The sequence below is a fragment of the Chiloscyllium punctatum genome, chromosome 25 (assembly GCF_047496795.1).
Source record: "Chiloscyllium punctatum isolate Juve2018m chromosome 25, sChiPun1.3, whole genome shotgun sequence".
In the NCBI taxonomy this organism is placed as follows: domain Eukaryota; kingdom Metazoa; phylum Chordata; class Chondrichthyes; order Orectolobiformes; family Hemiscylliidae; genus Chiloscyllium; species Chiloscyllium punctatum.
In genome coordinates this window covers 27569686-27588344 of record NC_092763.1, presented here as the reverse complement: position 1 = coordinate 27588344, position 18659 = coordinate 27569686, and the positions used below count along the sequence as shown (strand labels likewise).

The 18659-nt window shown below is 42.8% G+C and overlaps 1 protein-coding gene across 1 annotated transcript in view; it reads left to right on the top strand.

Moving 5' to 3' along the window:
* Positions 1–18659, top strand: part of LOC140495785 (gamma-aminobutyric acid receptor subunit alpha-3-like) — a 240500-nt gene that overhangs the window by 70208 nt on the left and 151633 nt on the right. The window contains exon 4 of the mRNA XM_072594888.1: positions 3336–3403. Coding sequence (XP_072450989.1) covers positions 3336–3403 — 68 coding nt within the window. The remainder of the gene's footprint in view (positions 1–3335; positions 3404–18659) is intronic.

Here is an 18659-nt window from a genome sequence, read left to right as displayed (position 1 = left end):
ACCTCCAACACAGATCAAGTCCTAGATTCGGGGTGGAGTAGGACATAAAAAGGAAAGACAAAATCAAAGTAAATGCAATTTTAAAAAAAATAATCTCAGCAATTTATCTGAGAATGTGACAGTTTTTTGAAGGGTATAAAAAAGATTGCAGAAGCGATGTTGTGTAAGGACTTACGGAAGCTAGAATAATCTTCTATTGCAGAGCTGCACCATAGTGGGTATAAATAGAACATTGCAAGAAGTTATTGATTGAAATAGTTGATTGGCTTCACCCATGTGAGAGATTGAAACAAACAGAAATATACAATAATGTGAATGGAGTAGACAAACTAGCATTAGACGTTAGTTTATGGAGTTGTCGTTTAATAGTATAACAGCAAAATTAGAATTGAATACTCAGATTTAGTATGTAATAAACAGTGTTAGAAAGAAACCCATGCCTGAAGATAGCTCTTGACCTTGCCTTCTCTTCAATCAGTTTATGTTGAACACAAATGCATGGTTTTGGGTATAAAACCACACGATGAAATAAATCTCCCACTATCAACATCCTGCGGTTACTTTTAACCTAAAACTCAACTGGGCCAGCCATATAAATACTATGCAGAAGTAGGTACTCCAGATGCTGGAGATTAGGGTGGTGCTGGAAAAGCACAGCAGGTCAGACAGCATCCAAGGGGCAGGAAAATTGACATTTTGGGCAAAAGTCCTTCATCAGAAGTGAGGTTGGGAACCTCTGGGGTGGAGAGATAAATGGGAGGGGGGCGGGGCTGGGGAGAAGGTATCTGAGAATGCAATAAGTGGATGAAGGTGGGGGCAAAGGTGATAGTCAGAGAGGAGGGTGGAGCGGATAGCTGGGAAAGACGATTGGCAGATAGGCTTATGAGGACGGTGCTGAGCTGGAAGGTTGGCATGGCATCAATGTGGACTTCACCAGTTTTCTCATTTCCCTTCCCCCCACATTATCCCAGTTCCAACCTTCCAGCTCAGCACCATCCTCATGACGTGTCCCCCCTGTCAATCTTCCTTGATGGGATGCACTTGCCTGGATGATTACAACTCAAATCATATTGACGAGGCTTCACACCATCTAAGTCAATTTGTTTTATCATCCACAATGTTCAACATCCAATCCCTCCACTACTGACACTCAGCAGTAGCAGCAGTGTCTACTATCTACAAAGTGCACTGCAGCAATTTATCAAGACTACTTAGACAGCACCTTCCAATCTTGCAGCTGCTACCACCTAGAAGGACAAGAGCAGCAGATACATTGGAATACCATCACATGCAAAACACTCACCATCCTGACTTGGAAACATATTACCATTTCTTCAATGTCACTGGGTCAAAATCCCAGAACTCCCTTTCAAATAGTATTGTGGGTATGAACTACATTCTCAAGGGCAAATAAATTAACCTTACCAGTGATGATGAATTTATAAAAATCTTTGTTTTTGCACAAAGATTTCTTAGGGCGTTAAGATGGAGGAGCTGGGATAAACCATTCAACCCTCAAGGTTGTCCATTCTATAAGATGGTGACTGATCTGCTCCTGTTCTCAACACCTCTTTCATTCTAGGTCATCATAGACCTCAATTCTTGCAATATTTCAAAAATCTATGTACCCACCTCTTGCTGAGATATTTGTATCATCGAAAGTCACAGGTGAGTTGCTGGAAGACTGGAGGTTGGCTAACGTGGTGTCACTGTTTAAGAAGGGTGGTAAGGACAAGCCAGGGAACTATAGACTGGTGAGCCTGACGTCAGTAGTGGGCAAGGTGTTGGAGGGAATCCTGAGGGCCAGAATATACATGTATTTGGAAAGACAAGGACTGATTAAGAATAGTCAGCATGGATTTGTGCATGGGAAATCATATCTCACAAACTTGATTGAGCTTTTTGAAGAAGTAACAAAAAAAGATTAATGAGAGCAGAACGGTAGAAGTGATCTATATGGACTTCAGTAAGGTGTTCAACAAGGTTCCCCATGGGAGACTGGTGAGCAAGGTTAGACCTCATGGAATGCAGGGAGAACTAGCCATTTGGATACAGAACTGGCTCAAAGGGAGAAGACAGGGTGGTGGTAGAGGGTTGTTTTTCAGACTGGAGGCCTGTGACCAGTGGAGTTCCACAAGGATCGGTTATGGGTCCTTTACTTTTTGTCCTTTACATAAATGATTTGGATGTGAGCATAAGAGGTATAGTTAGTAAATTTGCTGATGACACCCAAATTGGAAGTGTAGTGGACAGTGAAGAAGGTTACCTCAGATTACAACAGGATCTTGACCAGATGGGCCAGTGGGCTGAGAACTGGCAGATCGAGTTTAATTCAGATAAATGTGAGGTGCTGCATTTTGGGAAAGCAAATCTTAGCAGGACTTATACACTTAATGGTAAGGTCCTACGGAGAGTTGCTGAACAAAGAGACCTTGGAGTGCAGGTTCATAGCTCCTTGAAAGTGGAGTCACAGGTAAATAGAGTAATGAAGAAGGCATTTGGTTTGCTTTATTTATTAGTCAGAGTATTGAGTACAGGAGTTGGGAGGTTATGTTGTAGCTGTACAGGACATTGGTTAGGCCACTGTTGGAATATTGTGTGCAACTCTGGTCTCCTTCCTATTGGAAAGATGTAGTGAAACTTGAAAGGGTTAAGAAATGGTCTACAAGAATGTTGCCAGGGTTGTAGGTTTTAAGCTATAGGCAGAGGTTGAACAGGCTGGGCCTGTTTTCTCTTGAGCGTCAGATGCTGGGGGGTGAGCTTAGAGGGGTTTACAAAATTATGAGGAACATGGATAGGATAAATAGATAAAGTCCAGAACTAGTGGCCATAGGTTTAGGGTGAGAGGGGAAAGATATGAAAGAGACCTAAGAGGCAACTTTTTCACACAGTGGGTGGTATGTGTATGGAATGAGCTGCCAGATGAAATGGTGGAGGCTAGTACAATAGCAACATTTAAAAGGCATTTGGATGGGTATATGAATAGGAAGGGTTTGGAGGGATATGGGCTGGGTGCTGGCAGGTGGGACTAGATTGGGTTGGGATATCTGGTCGGCATGGACGGGTTGGTCTGTTTGCATGCTGTACATCTCTATGACTCTAGAGGACACTGTGCATAATAACAGGGATCTATTGATGAATTGTTCAATCCACCCTGTACTTTCAGTTGGATGTTCTGCTGTCAGGCAAAACCCGTTCATCATCTTTCTGTTTTTCTCCTCTGGTTGTGTTGGAAGTTTAAATGACTCATCAAGACTGATGTTTTTAATGTTAAAGAAGAGTATGCTCCAGTCACTTTTACTTTCAAAATATTCCTCCTTTCTTTTCCCTCACAGAAAGCGTGACTGAAGTTAAAACAGACATCTACGTTACAAGCTTTGGGCCAGTGTCTGACACAGACATGGTGAGTTTGTGAGAAAATAGACCTCTGGTGTCTCTGAATGGTAGGCTGGGGAGTGAAAAGATGGGGATATGCGCCTCTCCGACAAAACAGGGTGGGGATGAGAGGATGGAATTGTGCATCTCGCAGATCGAGTGAGAGTGCGATTGGAGTGAAAGATGGTGATGTGGGAATCCGTACACGTTTGGGAGACATATACAATGCAAGATGATGGATCCTGAGAGGGGTGTGATTGTGCATTCTAGTGGGCTCTGGATTGTAGTCACATCCTGGCTCTCTGGTTCTCAGAACACTCGCCCGGTTTCCTGTGTGTGGACGACCAGCCTGCACCAGGTTTCCTGTGTCCTGACAATGAGGCTAACCCAGATTTCCTGTTGGATGGGCTGGTCTTTGTTGTGAATGTTATAGATTTGATAGTGTAAATCGCTGGTTAAAAGGTTAATGCTCAGGTTTGATTCAGAGAGGATTTGTTTATTTTCATCCAATGGTGAGAATTATTTTCGAATAGAAAATATTCCAAAAAAGCATTGTGCCAAAAATTGTGTGAATCAAAATCTACAAATTACTAATAGTAACATAAAAACTGAGTAAGACAACTTTACAGTTACACTAGAGTTTGTTCTGAATGGACCAGTTATTACATTAAAAGAGTTCCTCAGAAGAATTGGAGGCTGCAACATTTCAAGCAGCTTGCTGTCTAGAGTAATAAATGGAACAGATTTCAGAGGCTGTTTTATAAAGATAAGAATGGGAATATGGAAAAGATTTTACTTCCATCCAGAAAATTATTACCTGAAATGTTTCTTTAAGCAATTATTTTAAGGTAAATGACTTATTGTATTCCCATAAATTCATCTTTCTCAAAGGTAATACTCTCACCATGAAAAGTGTTGTACATGGGTTCTTCAAGGTGAAAACATCTTTCCTTGAATCCACCCCCAAACCTTCTGAACTTTGCCTGAATCCTGTACCCCTTGGTTATTAAGCCCACCACTAAGAGGAAAGAATATTCCTATTCATCTCTGCCCCTAACTATTTTGTACATCACAATCATATCCTCCTCTCAATCACCTCTGCTCTTGGGAGAACAGCTCCGGCTTATCTATTGAATAAAAGTAAAATACTGAAAATGCTGGAAATCTGAAACAAACACAAAAAAACGCTCGAGAAACTCAGCAGGTCTGGCAGTATCTTTGGACAGAGAAGCAGGTAATATTTTGTCTCATCTTCAGATCAATTCTGAAGATGCAAACTAATCTCAGCTGTGTGTTCAGGTCCACACACCATCTACTTTTGTCCCTAATTGACCCTACACGTTCCCTCGTTATCCTCTTTATCTCTAATATTCTTAGAAATTTCCTTTCGATTCTCCTTTATTTTGCTCACCTGTGTCTTTTCACGGTCTCTGTTTGGAATCCTACTTAATTTTTTAACTAACCCCCTGCACTTCCTCTGGGTATCTACCACAAGCTTCCCTTTATTTCCCACCTTATCAATCCTCTACATTCCTCTAATATTCAGGATTTTCTGGATTTTTTTTGTCCCATTATTCAATGTGGCTCAGTGGTTAGCACTGCTACCTCACAGCACCAGAGCTATGGGTTCAATTCCAGCCCCAGGCAACTGTCTGTGTGGAGTTTGCACATTCTTCCTGTATCTGGTTTCCTCCAGGTGCTCCTACAGTCCAAAGATGTGCAGGGTAGGTGAATTGACCGTGCTAAATTTTCCATAGTATCCAGGGATGTACAGGCTTGGTGGATTAACCATAGGAAATGTAGGGATGAGTTTGGGTCTGGTGGAATGATCTTTGGAGGGTTGGTATGGACTTGATGGACTGAATGGCCTGTTTCCATGCTGAAGCAGTTCTGTGATCTATGATTTGAAACTTAATGGGAACTTGTTGGCCCTCCACTTTCACTGTTTTCTGCCTGAACGACTTTAACTACTCTGCAGATTTTCCTACAAGTAGCTGCTCACTGTCAGTTTATTAAGTCAGATTAGATTCCCTACAGTGTGGGAACAGGCCCTTCAGCCCAACAAGTCCACACCAACACTCCGAAGAGTAACCCACCCAGACCCATTTCCCTCTGGGAATGCACTTAACACTCTGGGCAATTGAGCATGGTCAATTCACCTGACCTGTACATCTTTGGACTGTGGGAGGAATCTGGAGCACCCAGAGGAAACCCACACAGACACTGGGAGAATGTGCAAACTCCACACAGACGGTCACCCAAGGCTGGAATCGAACCTGGGTCCCTGGTGCTGTGAGGCAGCAGTGCTAACCACTGAACCACCGTTCTGCCCAAATATAAAGTGGACTCCCCACCCCCCCCCCCCCCCCACCCCACCCCAACCCCCCATTCAAAACCTTTACATCCTTTCCAGGTTTGTCCTTTTCTGTGTCTGGTAATTGATTTCTTGAACAATAATGTGACACTACCTCGTCATTTATACCACTCCTGTCTCACCTAATGATTTTATACCCTGGAATATTGACCTGGCTGTCCTGCCACTCCCTTAACCATGTCTCTGTGAGAGCGGTGATATCACATTCCCATGTGTTAATCAACGCCCGCAACTCATCTGCCTTACTCACAAGACTTTCATTCTAATCTGTGACATCCAGCCTTGACATCCTCTTATGTGCCTTGACATCCACTATGTGCACTTTGCTTTCCAGGCTGACTTGTTTTATCTTCTACGTTCCATGTTGGTATGTTACTCCCTACTGCACCTCCATTCCATGGTTTGTCCCACTCCCAAATTTGTTCAACCCTCCACCATTCATTCACCTTCTGAGATCGGTGAACATTCTGTTTGTTGTCTGTTCCCTTACCTTGTTCTTGTTCCCCAGTACATTACCTCAATTCTCTGAAATGGATTCTGTCCCATTCCTGTCCATTTGACCAATTCATTCAATTCTTCCTGCAGTCTGCAGCATTCCACCTTGCTATCAACCACACAACCACTTTACCTATTTCCTGCCAACCTATTCAATCATATCCTCTATTTAACTTCAAATCTTTAACATCTACTACAAGCAGCAATTTACCTCCTGTTTAACTTTTTGAACCCCACTGGAAATAGCCAACCAGCCACAAAGTCAACCGTTACCTATTGTACCCCAAGCTATTGAAATATTTTAGATCCATCTTCACACTTGCCCTTGGCTTCATGAGCTTTTCATTTTCTGACCTCCTTACCAATTGGGGATTGGTCTGAAAGCCTTGCTCAAAGAAATGTTCCCTAATTCTAACACAGTATCCTCATTATTTCTTCTGTTATAGAATCCTGACAGTTTAGAAGGAGGCCATTTGGCCCATCAAATCCACACCACCCCTCCAAACAGCATCCCATTCAGACCAACTCCCCTATCCCATCCCTGTAATCCTGCATTTCCCATTGCCAACTGACCTAGCCTACATACCCCTGAACACTATGGGCAACTTACCATAGCCAGTCCACCTAACCTGCACATCTTTAAACTGTGGAAGGAAACAGAGCACCTGGAGGAAACTCTCACAGACACTGAAAGAACATGTAAGCTCCACATAGACACTAGTCCAAGATTGGAATCTAACCCAGATCCCTGCTGCTTTGAGGCAGCAGTGCTAACCACTGAGCTATGGTGTCTTGAATATTCTGTGATGTATTACACAAGTGATGCACCTCAGGGGTTGGTGCTGGGCCCATTGTTGTTTGTTATGTATATCAATGATTTGGACAAGAATGTGTAAGTTTGCAGATGACACTAAAACAGGAAGTATTGTGAACAGTAAGGAAGGTTATCAGAAATTGCAGCAGGAACTTGATCAGATGAGGATGTGGGCCGAGAAATAGCAATTGACGTTTAATATAGATAAGTGTGAGGTGTTGAATTTAGGAATGTCATATCAAGGTAAAAGTTTCATGGTAAATGGTAGGGCCTTAAGGAGTGTTGTGGAACAGAGGGACCTTGGAGTTCAGGTGCACGGTTCTCTGAAGTAGAGTCACAGGGAGACAGGGCAGTGAAGAAGGCTTTTGGCACACTGGCCTTCATTAGTCAGGACATTGAGTATAGAAGTTGGGAGGTTATGATGCAGTTGTACAGGATGTTAATGAGGCTGTACTTTGAATATTGTGTTCTGTTTTGGTCACCTTGCTATAAACTGGAAAGAGTACAGAAGAAATTTGCAAGGATGTTGCCAGGAACCAAGGGTCTGAATTATAGGGGAGAGATTGGTCAAGCTAGGGCTTCTTTCTTTGGACCGTAGGAGACTGAGGGGGAATTTTATAAAAGGGCATAAGATCATGAGAGGCTTGGATAGGGTGAATACACTCAAGTCTTTTTGCCAGGGTTGGGGAATCGAGGACTAATGTGCAATGGTTTACGGTGAGAGGGGAAAGGATAAAAGGGAAACCAAGGGGTAACCTTTTTACACAGAGGGTGGTACACATATGGAATGAGCTGCCAATGGAAGTGGTTGACGTGGGTACATTAACAACCCTTAAAAGGCATTTGGACAAATACATGGATAGGAAAGGCCAAGTGTAGAGAAATGGGGTTAGTGTGGTTGGACATTTTGGTCAGAATGGACCAGTTTGGGCTGAATGACCTGTCTTTGTGCTGTAGGACTCTATGACTCTATGGTCCTAAGATGTTCACTTTCAGTCCATTGGTTGGTTGTATTTACTATTCAGTCAACGAAGACTCCGTAGAGAATTCAGTGCTCTACATAAATTTTATTTATCTTTATGAAATTACAGCTGTCACATTTTAAGATCTTGGGAAGGGTTTTGGGAGTGACTTAGATTTAGTATTAAAGCTACACAAGGTTAAGAGAGAGGCTGCTAACTGATGGACTGGATGGATTGAATTTAATTGGATTACAATGGGTCTGATTGTAACACAACAGTATTGTGCTTTTATCTAATTAATTGTTGGGCATCACAGTCAAAAGCAGGACGTAAAACCCTCAGGCTCATTAGTGGAGGGCATGCAAGAATATATCTGAAGTGGATTCAACATCTGTCAGCTGAATAAATAATTCATTGAAGCTTCGCTGCAACATGATGTAGTGGGACTAAGGCAATGAGGGTCTTGGAATGTGCAGGACATGACAGAAATCAGAGTGAGTAGGGCATGGTGGCTGAAGCTCTGAACAACATATTATTGGAAAACTTTTAGAGCACTGAGCCAGGATAGTATATGGGCAACCAGGCTGGTAGTTGGCATCTCAGACACAAATTTGAAGAAGGATACAGGTGGGAAGTTATTGCATTTAGTTTTAGTCACTCTGTCTCTTCATCCATCCATGTAATGTTGTTTCCGTAATGACAGTGTGTGTCTGAGACATAGCATGATCACACGCACACATTGACTCCAATTCCATGTATTTGTCACACATGACAACCATGATAAGCCACTTCTGCTTCCAGCCCATCACACAAATGAAGCCTTTCTTCATTTTCACTAGTAGAGATCCAATATCTTGGCTAATAATCAGGTTATCAAACAGATTTATTTTCACTGTTCAGCATAGCTGTGGCACAAAAATCACAGAAGTCTCTAAAATGAATTATTCCAAATGACACTTCATGGAATTTCATTCAGCCGTACACAATACCAGATTTATGTCTTCTGATAAGTCATCCAGAATGATTTGTGCTACTCAGGAATCAAAATATTTGCCTAACCCCTTAGATTTGGCTTCTGAAACATACCTAGAATCACTTAGAAGGGCAATGGTCTTAAACCCCGTTTGATCTTGTTTTGATTCACATTTTTACCTGATCTCCTCACATTTAACTTTTAAAAACTTACTACATTGCCATTTGATTTCTTCATAAGCCCGGGGCTACTTTATTGTTGAATATCATTAATCCTTCAGTTGGAGATTATAAGATGCCATTTAATGCCAATTAATGCCTGGGTCCATTTGAACTTGTCAAGATTACTCCACTTATAGAAGGCGTCCAGTTTGCATGATGAGTAGTGGTATTTACTTCCATCACAACAAGTCTCCCATCTTCCTCCAGTCCTGAACACCAGCAATAGCTGTGGTTCGGCTGGTAAGACTTGTCTGTTTTTAATATGGTTCCCCTGGAAAAAGGCATGATGAACAGCATTGGACAGGACTGTTTTGAAAAATACAATGTGATTATCACTTCTGGAGTGCTTGAACAGGCAGTCACATCAATTTATATTTCAATTTCAGCGTCAGGATAAAAATAATATCCGGGTTTGACATTGTCCATTGAATGAGAAATGTTTGTAGTCCATTTCAGAGTACAATATACCTCTCCCAATCAAGTACTCTGACTCAGATGATAATTAATGAGACTCCATGGGTTGGAAACCAAGCCCTCAAACCTCGCTATGCTGTCCTCCAGTTTGTTATAATGCTGCGATATTTCATGATTCTGAAGTGCGCTGGGGCTCCTACTTGCAAATAAAAAAATGCTCTCATGCCATCTATTTCACCTCCATCTTCCTCTCGCTCTCAATATTCCTGCAGTATTGCCATTGATCTAATCCAAATGACCGGTGACACCTGTTCTTACAAATAAAAAATCACCAGTTGAGAAAACCTCTTTGAGAGCCCAGTGGGTTAATTACTTAACATATGCTTTTAATTCTAATTACCTTCTGTCACGGTTCAGAAATTGATAAATGAATAGTGCCCGATTTAAATTTATTTTCAGCACTATCAAAGTTATTGCTCTGTGAATGTGTGAGCAGGGTTACTCTCATCCCTGAAATGTTGAGATCCACAGTCTATGGAAGGGCTGCACGAAGTGGGGATAAGGCTCCGAAGTGGGATACTAAGTTACAGGCCACCTCGGTGGTTGGCCCACTTTCTCCCTGCTCTATTCTGTTATGTTCTCCTCCTCCACTTGCTAAATGGTCACTGGATTTTAAGCCTCAATAAGGGATCACAATGAAAAAGATTTGGAAACATTGGCTTATTTTTTTAATGTCAAACTGGCATTAGACTGGGCCTGCACACGTTGGCCTGGACCATTGTCAGTACAGACTACATTATCCACTGCTTTAAAATAGAATTAAAGAACCTTGATCAAATGGCAAAGAATTAAAGCCCTTTCTTTTCCCCTAACATCCTTGTGCATTTTTCAGTGACTCTAGGAATTTATTAAATCTGCTGCCATCAATTTTCTTTGAAAGTACACAATGATGCTCTGGTTGTAAATCATGGCCAATACGTTTCAGCTCCAGTTCAACTTACAATTTTCTGCTCGAACCATGGAGGTAGAAACATTTTACCAGCATTTTGTAAGGAAATGAAGATCTGTTAAAACAAGTAGAAATTGTCAGCAATATGACATTTAATACCAGGGGACATCAGAATTTCAAATTCCTCATCTCATTTTAAAAAAGAAGACATTTCTTATCCTTGCATTTAATCTAAACATGTCTCTCAATTTTTGTTAAAACGTTTATTCCTGTTTTGTAGTTGAGAGCTGTCAAATATTTCTTGCATTATGAACCCTTTGGCCTGTCTCCGGAATGTTGCTATAGAGATAGCACTAAATCTTTGGATCAATTTTACTCCTCTCAGTTTTCCTAGCTGCTCAGTCAATCACACGATCAAAGGGTACTGTCACCTTCTTAACAACAAACAGATTCCAGTACAACCAAAATCCCGTGTACTGATTTAATCAGTTTAGATCGGAAACATAGCACTGCTTCAGTTGGATTTAATTACACTCAATGTTGGGTTTTCCTTAACATCCCAAACTTCTGTCCATTATTGAAGATTGTTCACGTAACTTATCAAAATATGAACTTCATTATGGCCACGTTAAGAGCTTAGTTTCCACAATCTGATGCATTAGTTAATCCATAGAATGCAAATGTTAGCTTAAACTATCTCAATATAGTGCAAATATAATTACCCAAATGGCAAGTGGTTACAAAAAAAAGCCAGTATTCCGTTTTCTTCTTGCTGCTTTCCTGCCTATGTCTAAAACATACTGGCACGTAATTGTAGAAAAATGTAGGTGCCACTGATGAAGGAAACGTTTTGAGCTGCAGCTTACATTCTTTTGGGGAAGTGTGCATTACACCAAGTTTTATCAAGGGTTTCTCACAGCGAGACCAAGTGAGTTTTCTTGGTATCGAGAGTGTGGTGCTGGAAAAGCACAGCAGGTCAGGCAGCCCTTATTCCTGATGATAGGCTCATGCCCGAAACATTGACTCTCCTGCTCCTTGGACGCTGCCTGACCTGCTATGCTTTTCCAGTGCCACACTTTCGACTCTGATCTCCAGCACCTGCAGTCCTCACTTTTGCCGGGTTTTCTCGGTATTTCTTACCAAAATGCCCACTTTAACTACCTAGCCTATTCCGATGGCACCTCACGTATCCAATATTTGCCCCACAATTTCATAAACAGCTTACTACCCAGCATCCTTGGCACCTGCACCATCTTTAAAAGTTTGCTTTGTGCCAGGATGAGCACCGGCAATCCGAAATTTCCTCACTCACTCGAGGACGTGTCAGAGAATGGGACGATGGCACCGTATTCCTCTGACAAAACATGGTCGAGGGGCTGATGCAAAAGATAGGAATCCTCTTCCCGGAGGACCAGGATGTGGAGATGCCAGGTTGGACAAAGTCAAAAGTCATGCAACGCCAGGTTATTGTCCAACAGATTTATTTAAAATCACAAGCTCTCAAAGCACTGCTCCTTTGTCTGAGAGCTTGCGATTTGAAATAAGTAGAAGGTCATAGAATCCCTACAGTGTGGAAACAGGCCATTTGGCCCAACTAGTCCACACCAACCCTCCAAATTATAACCCACCCAGACCCATTCCCCTACCCTATTACTCTGCATTTACCCCTGACTAATGCACTGAACCTACGCATCCCTGGCAATTTATGGGCAATTTAGCATAGCTAATCCACCTGACCTGCACATCTTTGGACTGTGGGAGGAAACCAGGACACTGAGGAAACCCACACAGACTCTGGGAGAATGTGCAAACTCCACACAGCCTAAGGTTGGACTTGAACCTGGGTCCCTGATGCTGTGAGGCAGCAGTGCTAACCACTGAGTGACCCCCATTTTAATAACCAAATGCTACTCCCTATAATTATTCGGTCAGCTGATTACCTATATTTCAGACCATAGAGTCCCTATTGGACTATAACTGTATGTCATGTGACTTTTCACAGAGTACCAGCAGAAGAGCTTGGATCATCAGACCTGTCAGCTTGGTCTGAGATTGCCATTCAAGTCAGTACAGTCGCCACAGTCCAAAGGAATGGCCAGGAGAAGGTTAATGACCCTTTTCCACTCCAGCAGGATAAATGTCTCTGCTATCTGACACTCATTCCTTCTCTCTACTGCACTCACCTCTCAACATGGCTCATGCTCTATCACTCTTACAGTAACCTGCAGCATCTTCATTCATTCTCACACTGACATCCTCATGCCCCCTCCCCAGCCTCTGACATCATTAACCTTGCAGTGCCGCCTCAATCCTTTTTAAATATTCACTCATGGGATATGGGTGACTCTCTTGGCAGAGGAACAATACCTTATCTTCTGGCTGGGCAGCCTACAGCCCAGTGGACTCCGTATTGAGTTCTCCAATTTCAAATAGCCTTTCCACCCATCCCCTGCCTCCCTTTCGAGCCCTGCCTCCTCCTTTCCATTCCACCTACCAACCCTTCCCTTCTGCTACCAACTGGATCCATCTCTCCCATCGACCAACCAGGTCGTACCCACCACCTGTGTTCACCTATCACTACCTCACCATTCTCTTTCCCCATCCAAACCCTCCCCTCCTTTCTGCAGCTCCCCATAACCTCACCTCACTCCTGAAGGATGGTGAAATGTTGACATCTCCACCTTCTGATGCTGCCTGGTTTTCTGTGTTCTTTTAGCTTCCTCCTTGACCACTTTGACTTCTAGCATATGCAGTTTTTTTTTTGTTTGTCTCATCTCTCATGCCCGGAGGGCTGTTAGAAGTAAACTATGTGCTGTGGGTCATGAGTCACATACACGCCAGACCAGATAAGGATGACAGACTTCCTTCTTTAAATGACATTAGTGAACAAGATGGGTTTTTCCTGACAATTGACAATGGATTCATGCACGTGATTGGACACTTAATTCTATATTAAATTCAAATTCCACCATCTGCAATAGCAGGATTTGAATGCTGGTTCCCAGAACATTAGTGGAGTTTCTGGATTAATAATCTGCCAATAATATTGGTAGGTGATTACCTCCATAATGTTCCATTGTCTCCCTCCTTTGGAGGAGAGGACCAGGCCTGCTCCTATGGGGATAGTGAGACATCTATGTCTTATCAAACAGCTTTCACATTCCACTCTTCATTTCTCTGCAGCTGTCACAGTAACCTCGTTGTTAATCTCATCTATTAAACACTGTTTCTAATCATTGGCCATAGCAACTTCTGTCTCATATGCCCTGCATGTACTGTTAGCATCTCCTAACATCTCCCAGAGGTAGTCAGCTCCCCCAGATGCCCCACCTTGACCCCTGAGGATAATAGTACCAAGGTGTATCAGATAAAGCGTTGGTAAGATTGCCTCCTGCATCCCCACCAGCCCAGATACTGGCACCTTGGTGGAAACGTGAACCATAGATAGTTTCGGAGCACATCTTGGTGAGCACCTTGCTGCGACAGCTCCATAGTTGATCAAGGAAGTAATATGCCAGGCCACTGACACTCAGTGGACTGTCTGAGACCAGGCACCTGCTTGGCTCCAGGCAAGAGAAGACCCTGTGGTGTTGACGCTCAGGCACGTTGTCCGCATGCACAGGGAGGGACAGGGGCAGCAGGCAGGTATGTGGGAGGCAATGGCCCTCATTGTCCAAAAGCTGCAGAAATGCTTCAAATCCTGCAATGTAGACCTTCTGCCTATCTTCATGTGTAGGTTGGCACCTGCCATGGAGAGAGAGGCCCAGCACCCTCCGTGTCTGCTGGAGAGGAATGCACATCTACATTCCAGTGACCCAGCCACCGATCCCCTGGACTGAAGCCATAGTGAAGGGACACAGGGAATCTGGCACACACTCCAGGAGAAAATTGTCTCCAGTTCTATGATATGATTAGATTAGATTACATTACAGTGTGGAAACAGGCCCTTCAGCCCAACAAATCCACACCGACCTGCCGAAGCGCAACCCACCCATACCCCTACATTTACCCCTTACCTAACACTACGGGCAATTTAGCATGGCCAATTCACCTAACCTGCACATCTTTGGACTGTGGGAGGAAACCCACGCAGACACGGGGAGAACATGCAAACTCCACACAGACAGTCACCCAAGGCTGGAATCGAACCTGGGTCTCTGGTGCTGTGTGACAGCAGTGCTAACCACTGTGCCACCCCATAGGCTAAAGCAAGGAACTAAAAGTCTAAACTAAAACTTGAAAGACCTGTCAAGACATTTTAACCACTTAATTTCAAATAAATCTCCTATAGAGATTTTCCTAATCAATCTACTCTGATATTTGGACACAGCTCTTCAGCAGGTGGGAATTGACCCTGGGTTTCCCAGCTCCTAGGTAGGTACACCGCCACTGTGCCACAAAACTCCTCAACAAATCTTTTATGTTCCATTGACTAATCTGAGGTATATATGCACTAGAACAGTTCACCTTTTTAGGCATCAATTAACGGTGATTCACTCCCTTAACTCCAATCAAAGGGACTAGTATTTGTCTGTGTAGCAGTTACAAGTTCCATCTTCCTCTGGCCTACATCTGGTTCATGCCTTTCGTCTAAGACTTCTCACTGTGCTGTAAAATTAATTTCTTCACACATGCATTCACAGCTCTTAGTAAGACTTAATGCTCCATCTGGTCATACACTTCGGACTGAAGACAGCTTTAAGGCAAATCTCAGTGTGTTGTGCTTCACTTCATTTGCTCTCCAGATCTGTTTAATCTTGCCCCTGACTGTAGATTCTCAGTGATATTTCAGATTAACTGGGCTGTCACTGCATTTCAGGTAGCATCTACAACTGCTTCTGCTAATTGTTAATTATTCTGCTACGCTGTCCTGAGCAATAACGACCCCTCAGCTGATAACTTCAGAAATGCTTAACTCTTCCATATGATGGCAATTGGGATCTTGCTGACAAGAAACAGTGAGTATTTTTCAAAAGCAGTATCTGGCTGCAAAGTCTTCTGGAAAGATTTGAGGGTGTAGGTTGTGTTTGGTGTCAACGTAGACCCACTCTTCCTCTATCTTTGTTATGCTTTTAATCTCTTTCCTAGGGACTTCAAAGTATGATATTTCTCCCTCTCCATCATCCAATGGTGTTTTTGACTAATTTGAGATGATGAAATCATGAGGTTCAGAAAACTTATTTCAGAAGATGCCGTCATCCTACCCCAAACCAGGCCTCATGCCTGGGAGAGTTAGTCACCTGTAATTGAAAGCTAGTCTTAGTAACAGTAACTGTGCAACTAACAACACATTGGGTCCAATAATGTCCTTTACAGAAGGAAATCTGCTGTCCCCACCCAGTCTGGCCGACATATGACTCCAGATTCTCAGCCATGTGGTTAGTTCTTAACTGCCCCCTGATACGGTGCAACAATTAGAGATGGGCAATCAATGTCCCTGTCCATATACTCCAAGAGAAATTTTAAATCTCTGCTGGGAGTTCCTGCCATGCATACATCAATTAATACTTGTACAGCAGAAACAAAAACAGATGTTGCTAGGAAAGTTCAGCAGGTCTGGCAACACCTATGAAGAGAAATCAAAGTTAACGTTTCAGGTCCAGTGACGCTTTCTTCAGAATTTTTTCTGGCAACTCCTGTTTTGTTTCTGATTTGCACAGTTCTTTCACTTTTTTTTGTTTGTACAGGAGCTTTAAAGCAATGCAACATCCCGTGGTACTTCAGGGGAAATTAGGAAACAAAGGAATGACACCAGCTAAATAGTCAGCTATGAGGTCAAATGGTCAAAGAGGTAGGTTCCCTGAGAGGTCCTAAAGTAGGAAAGTGGCTCAGGGAGGTGGAAAAGCTGAGGGAGGGTTTTCAAATTGCTGCAACATTTGTTATTTTAAAGGTTCATTTGCTTTTTGCACTCCAGAGATACGATGTGTCCAGTTGGTACTTGAACCAGCCAGGACCTCTTTGGCATAGAAAAAGGACCAGGAATAACCCCTCAGGTGTGCTCTACTGAAAGACTGCTGCTGATGTGTTCCAGGCCTCATCTTCTCATTTATGCCAATCCCTCAATATTTCAAAAATCTATCCACCTCCTCTTTAAGTAATTTCAGTGATCCAGCCTCTACAACACTCTGGATTAGTGAGTTCCAGACATCCATTAGCAGCTGGGGGAAGAAATTCCTTCATGGTTTCAGTTTTAAATTTGACTGTCCCCTAGTTTGAGACATCCCCGTGAGTCGAACCAAAGTAAACAGACAGGTTCAAGGCTAACTGCTGCCTGCCCCTGCATAACTATGGGAAGAAAGCGAACTTTGAGGGGAAGAGAATGGAACTTTCTGCATAATGTGTCAGTTCTGAAAGAGTTAATGTTGAAGCTCAATCCACTCTGATAGCGCACACTGTCTCTGGGCAAAGAGAGAGCCAGGAGGGGATATGAGAAGTCTTTGACAGGTAGGATCAAGGAAAACTCTAAGGCTTTCTTTAGACATGTCAGGAAAAAAAGAATGACGAGAGTAAGATTAGGGCCGGCCAAGGACAATAGTGGGAAGTTGCGAGTGGAGGGTGAGGAGATAGAAGAGGTGCTGAATGAATATTTTTTGTTGGTATTCACACAAAAAAAAGACAACGTTGTCAAGAAGAATATTGAGATACAGGCTGTTAGACTAGATGGGATTGAGGTTCATAACAAGGAAGTGTTAGCAATTTTGGAAAATGTGAATATGTAAGTCCTGTGGGCCGGATGGGACTTATCCTAGGATTCTCTGAGGTGGACATTACTAGCCTTTGGCTTTGATTTTTATGTCATCATTGTCAACAGGAATAGTACCAGAAGACTGGAGGGTAGCAAATGTTGTCCCTTGTTCAAGAAGGGGAGTGGAGACAACCCTGGTAATTATAGACCAGTGAGCCTTACTTCAGTCATGGGTAAAGTGTTGATAAGGATTATAAGTGAGAGGATTTATAATCATCTAGACAGGAATAAGTTGATTCGGGATAATCAACACAGTTTTGTGAAGGGTAGGTTGTGCCTCACTAACTTTTATTGATTTATTTAAGAAGGTGACCAAACAGGTGGATGTGTAAAGTGGTTGATGCGGTTTATATAGATTTCAGTAAGGTATTTGATAAGGTTCCTGACAATAGGCTATTGCAGAAAATACATAAATATGGTATTGAGGGTGATTTATTGGTTTGGATCAGAAATTGGCTAGTTGAAAGAAGACAGAGGATGGTCATTGATGGGAAATATTCATGCTGGAGTTCAGTTACTAGTGAGGTAACGCAAGGATCTGTTTTGGGGCCACTGCTGTTTGTCATTTTTATAAATGATCAGGATGAGGGAGTAGAAGGATGGGTTAGTAAATTTACGGGTGACACTAAGGTCGGTGGAGTTGTGGATAGTGTTGAAGGATGTTGCAGGTTGCAGTGGGACATAAGCTGCTGAGGTAGGCAGAGAGGTGGCAAATGGAGTTCTGGTCACCATGTTATAGGAAGGGTATGATCGCATTGGAAAGGGTGGAGGAGATTTACCAGGATGTTGCCTCGTATGGAGGGAAGGTTTTATGCAGACAGGTGGAAGGATTTGAGGCTTTTTTAATGAGAGAAGAAGGTGGTTAAGAGGTGACTTAATAGAGGCATACAAGATGATCAGAGGATTAGATAGGATGGATAGTGAGAGCCTTTCTCCTCTGGTGATGGCTAGAATGAGAGAATATAGCTTTAAATTGAGGGGTGATAGATGTAGGACAGATGTCAGAGGTAGATTCTTTACTCCGAGTAGTAAGGGTGTGGAATGCCCTGCCTGCAACAGCAGTGGACTCACCAACTTTATGGGCATTTAAATGGTCATTTAGGCACAGACAGATGTTTCTGCGGCCAGCGGGGAAAAAAAAGTCAGTATGGTGTGTTGCTTCCCTGGTACCAGGTACAAGGATGTCTCCGAGAGGCTACAGAATATTCTCAAAGAGGAGAGGGACCAGCAGGAGGTCATTGTACACATTGGTACCGACATAGGAAGAGAAAAGGATGAGATTCTGAAAGAAGAATACAGAAAGTTAGGCAGGAATTTAAAAGGGAGGTCCTTGAGGG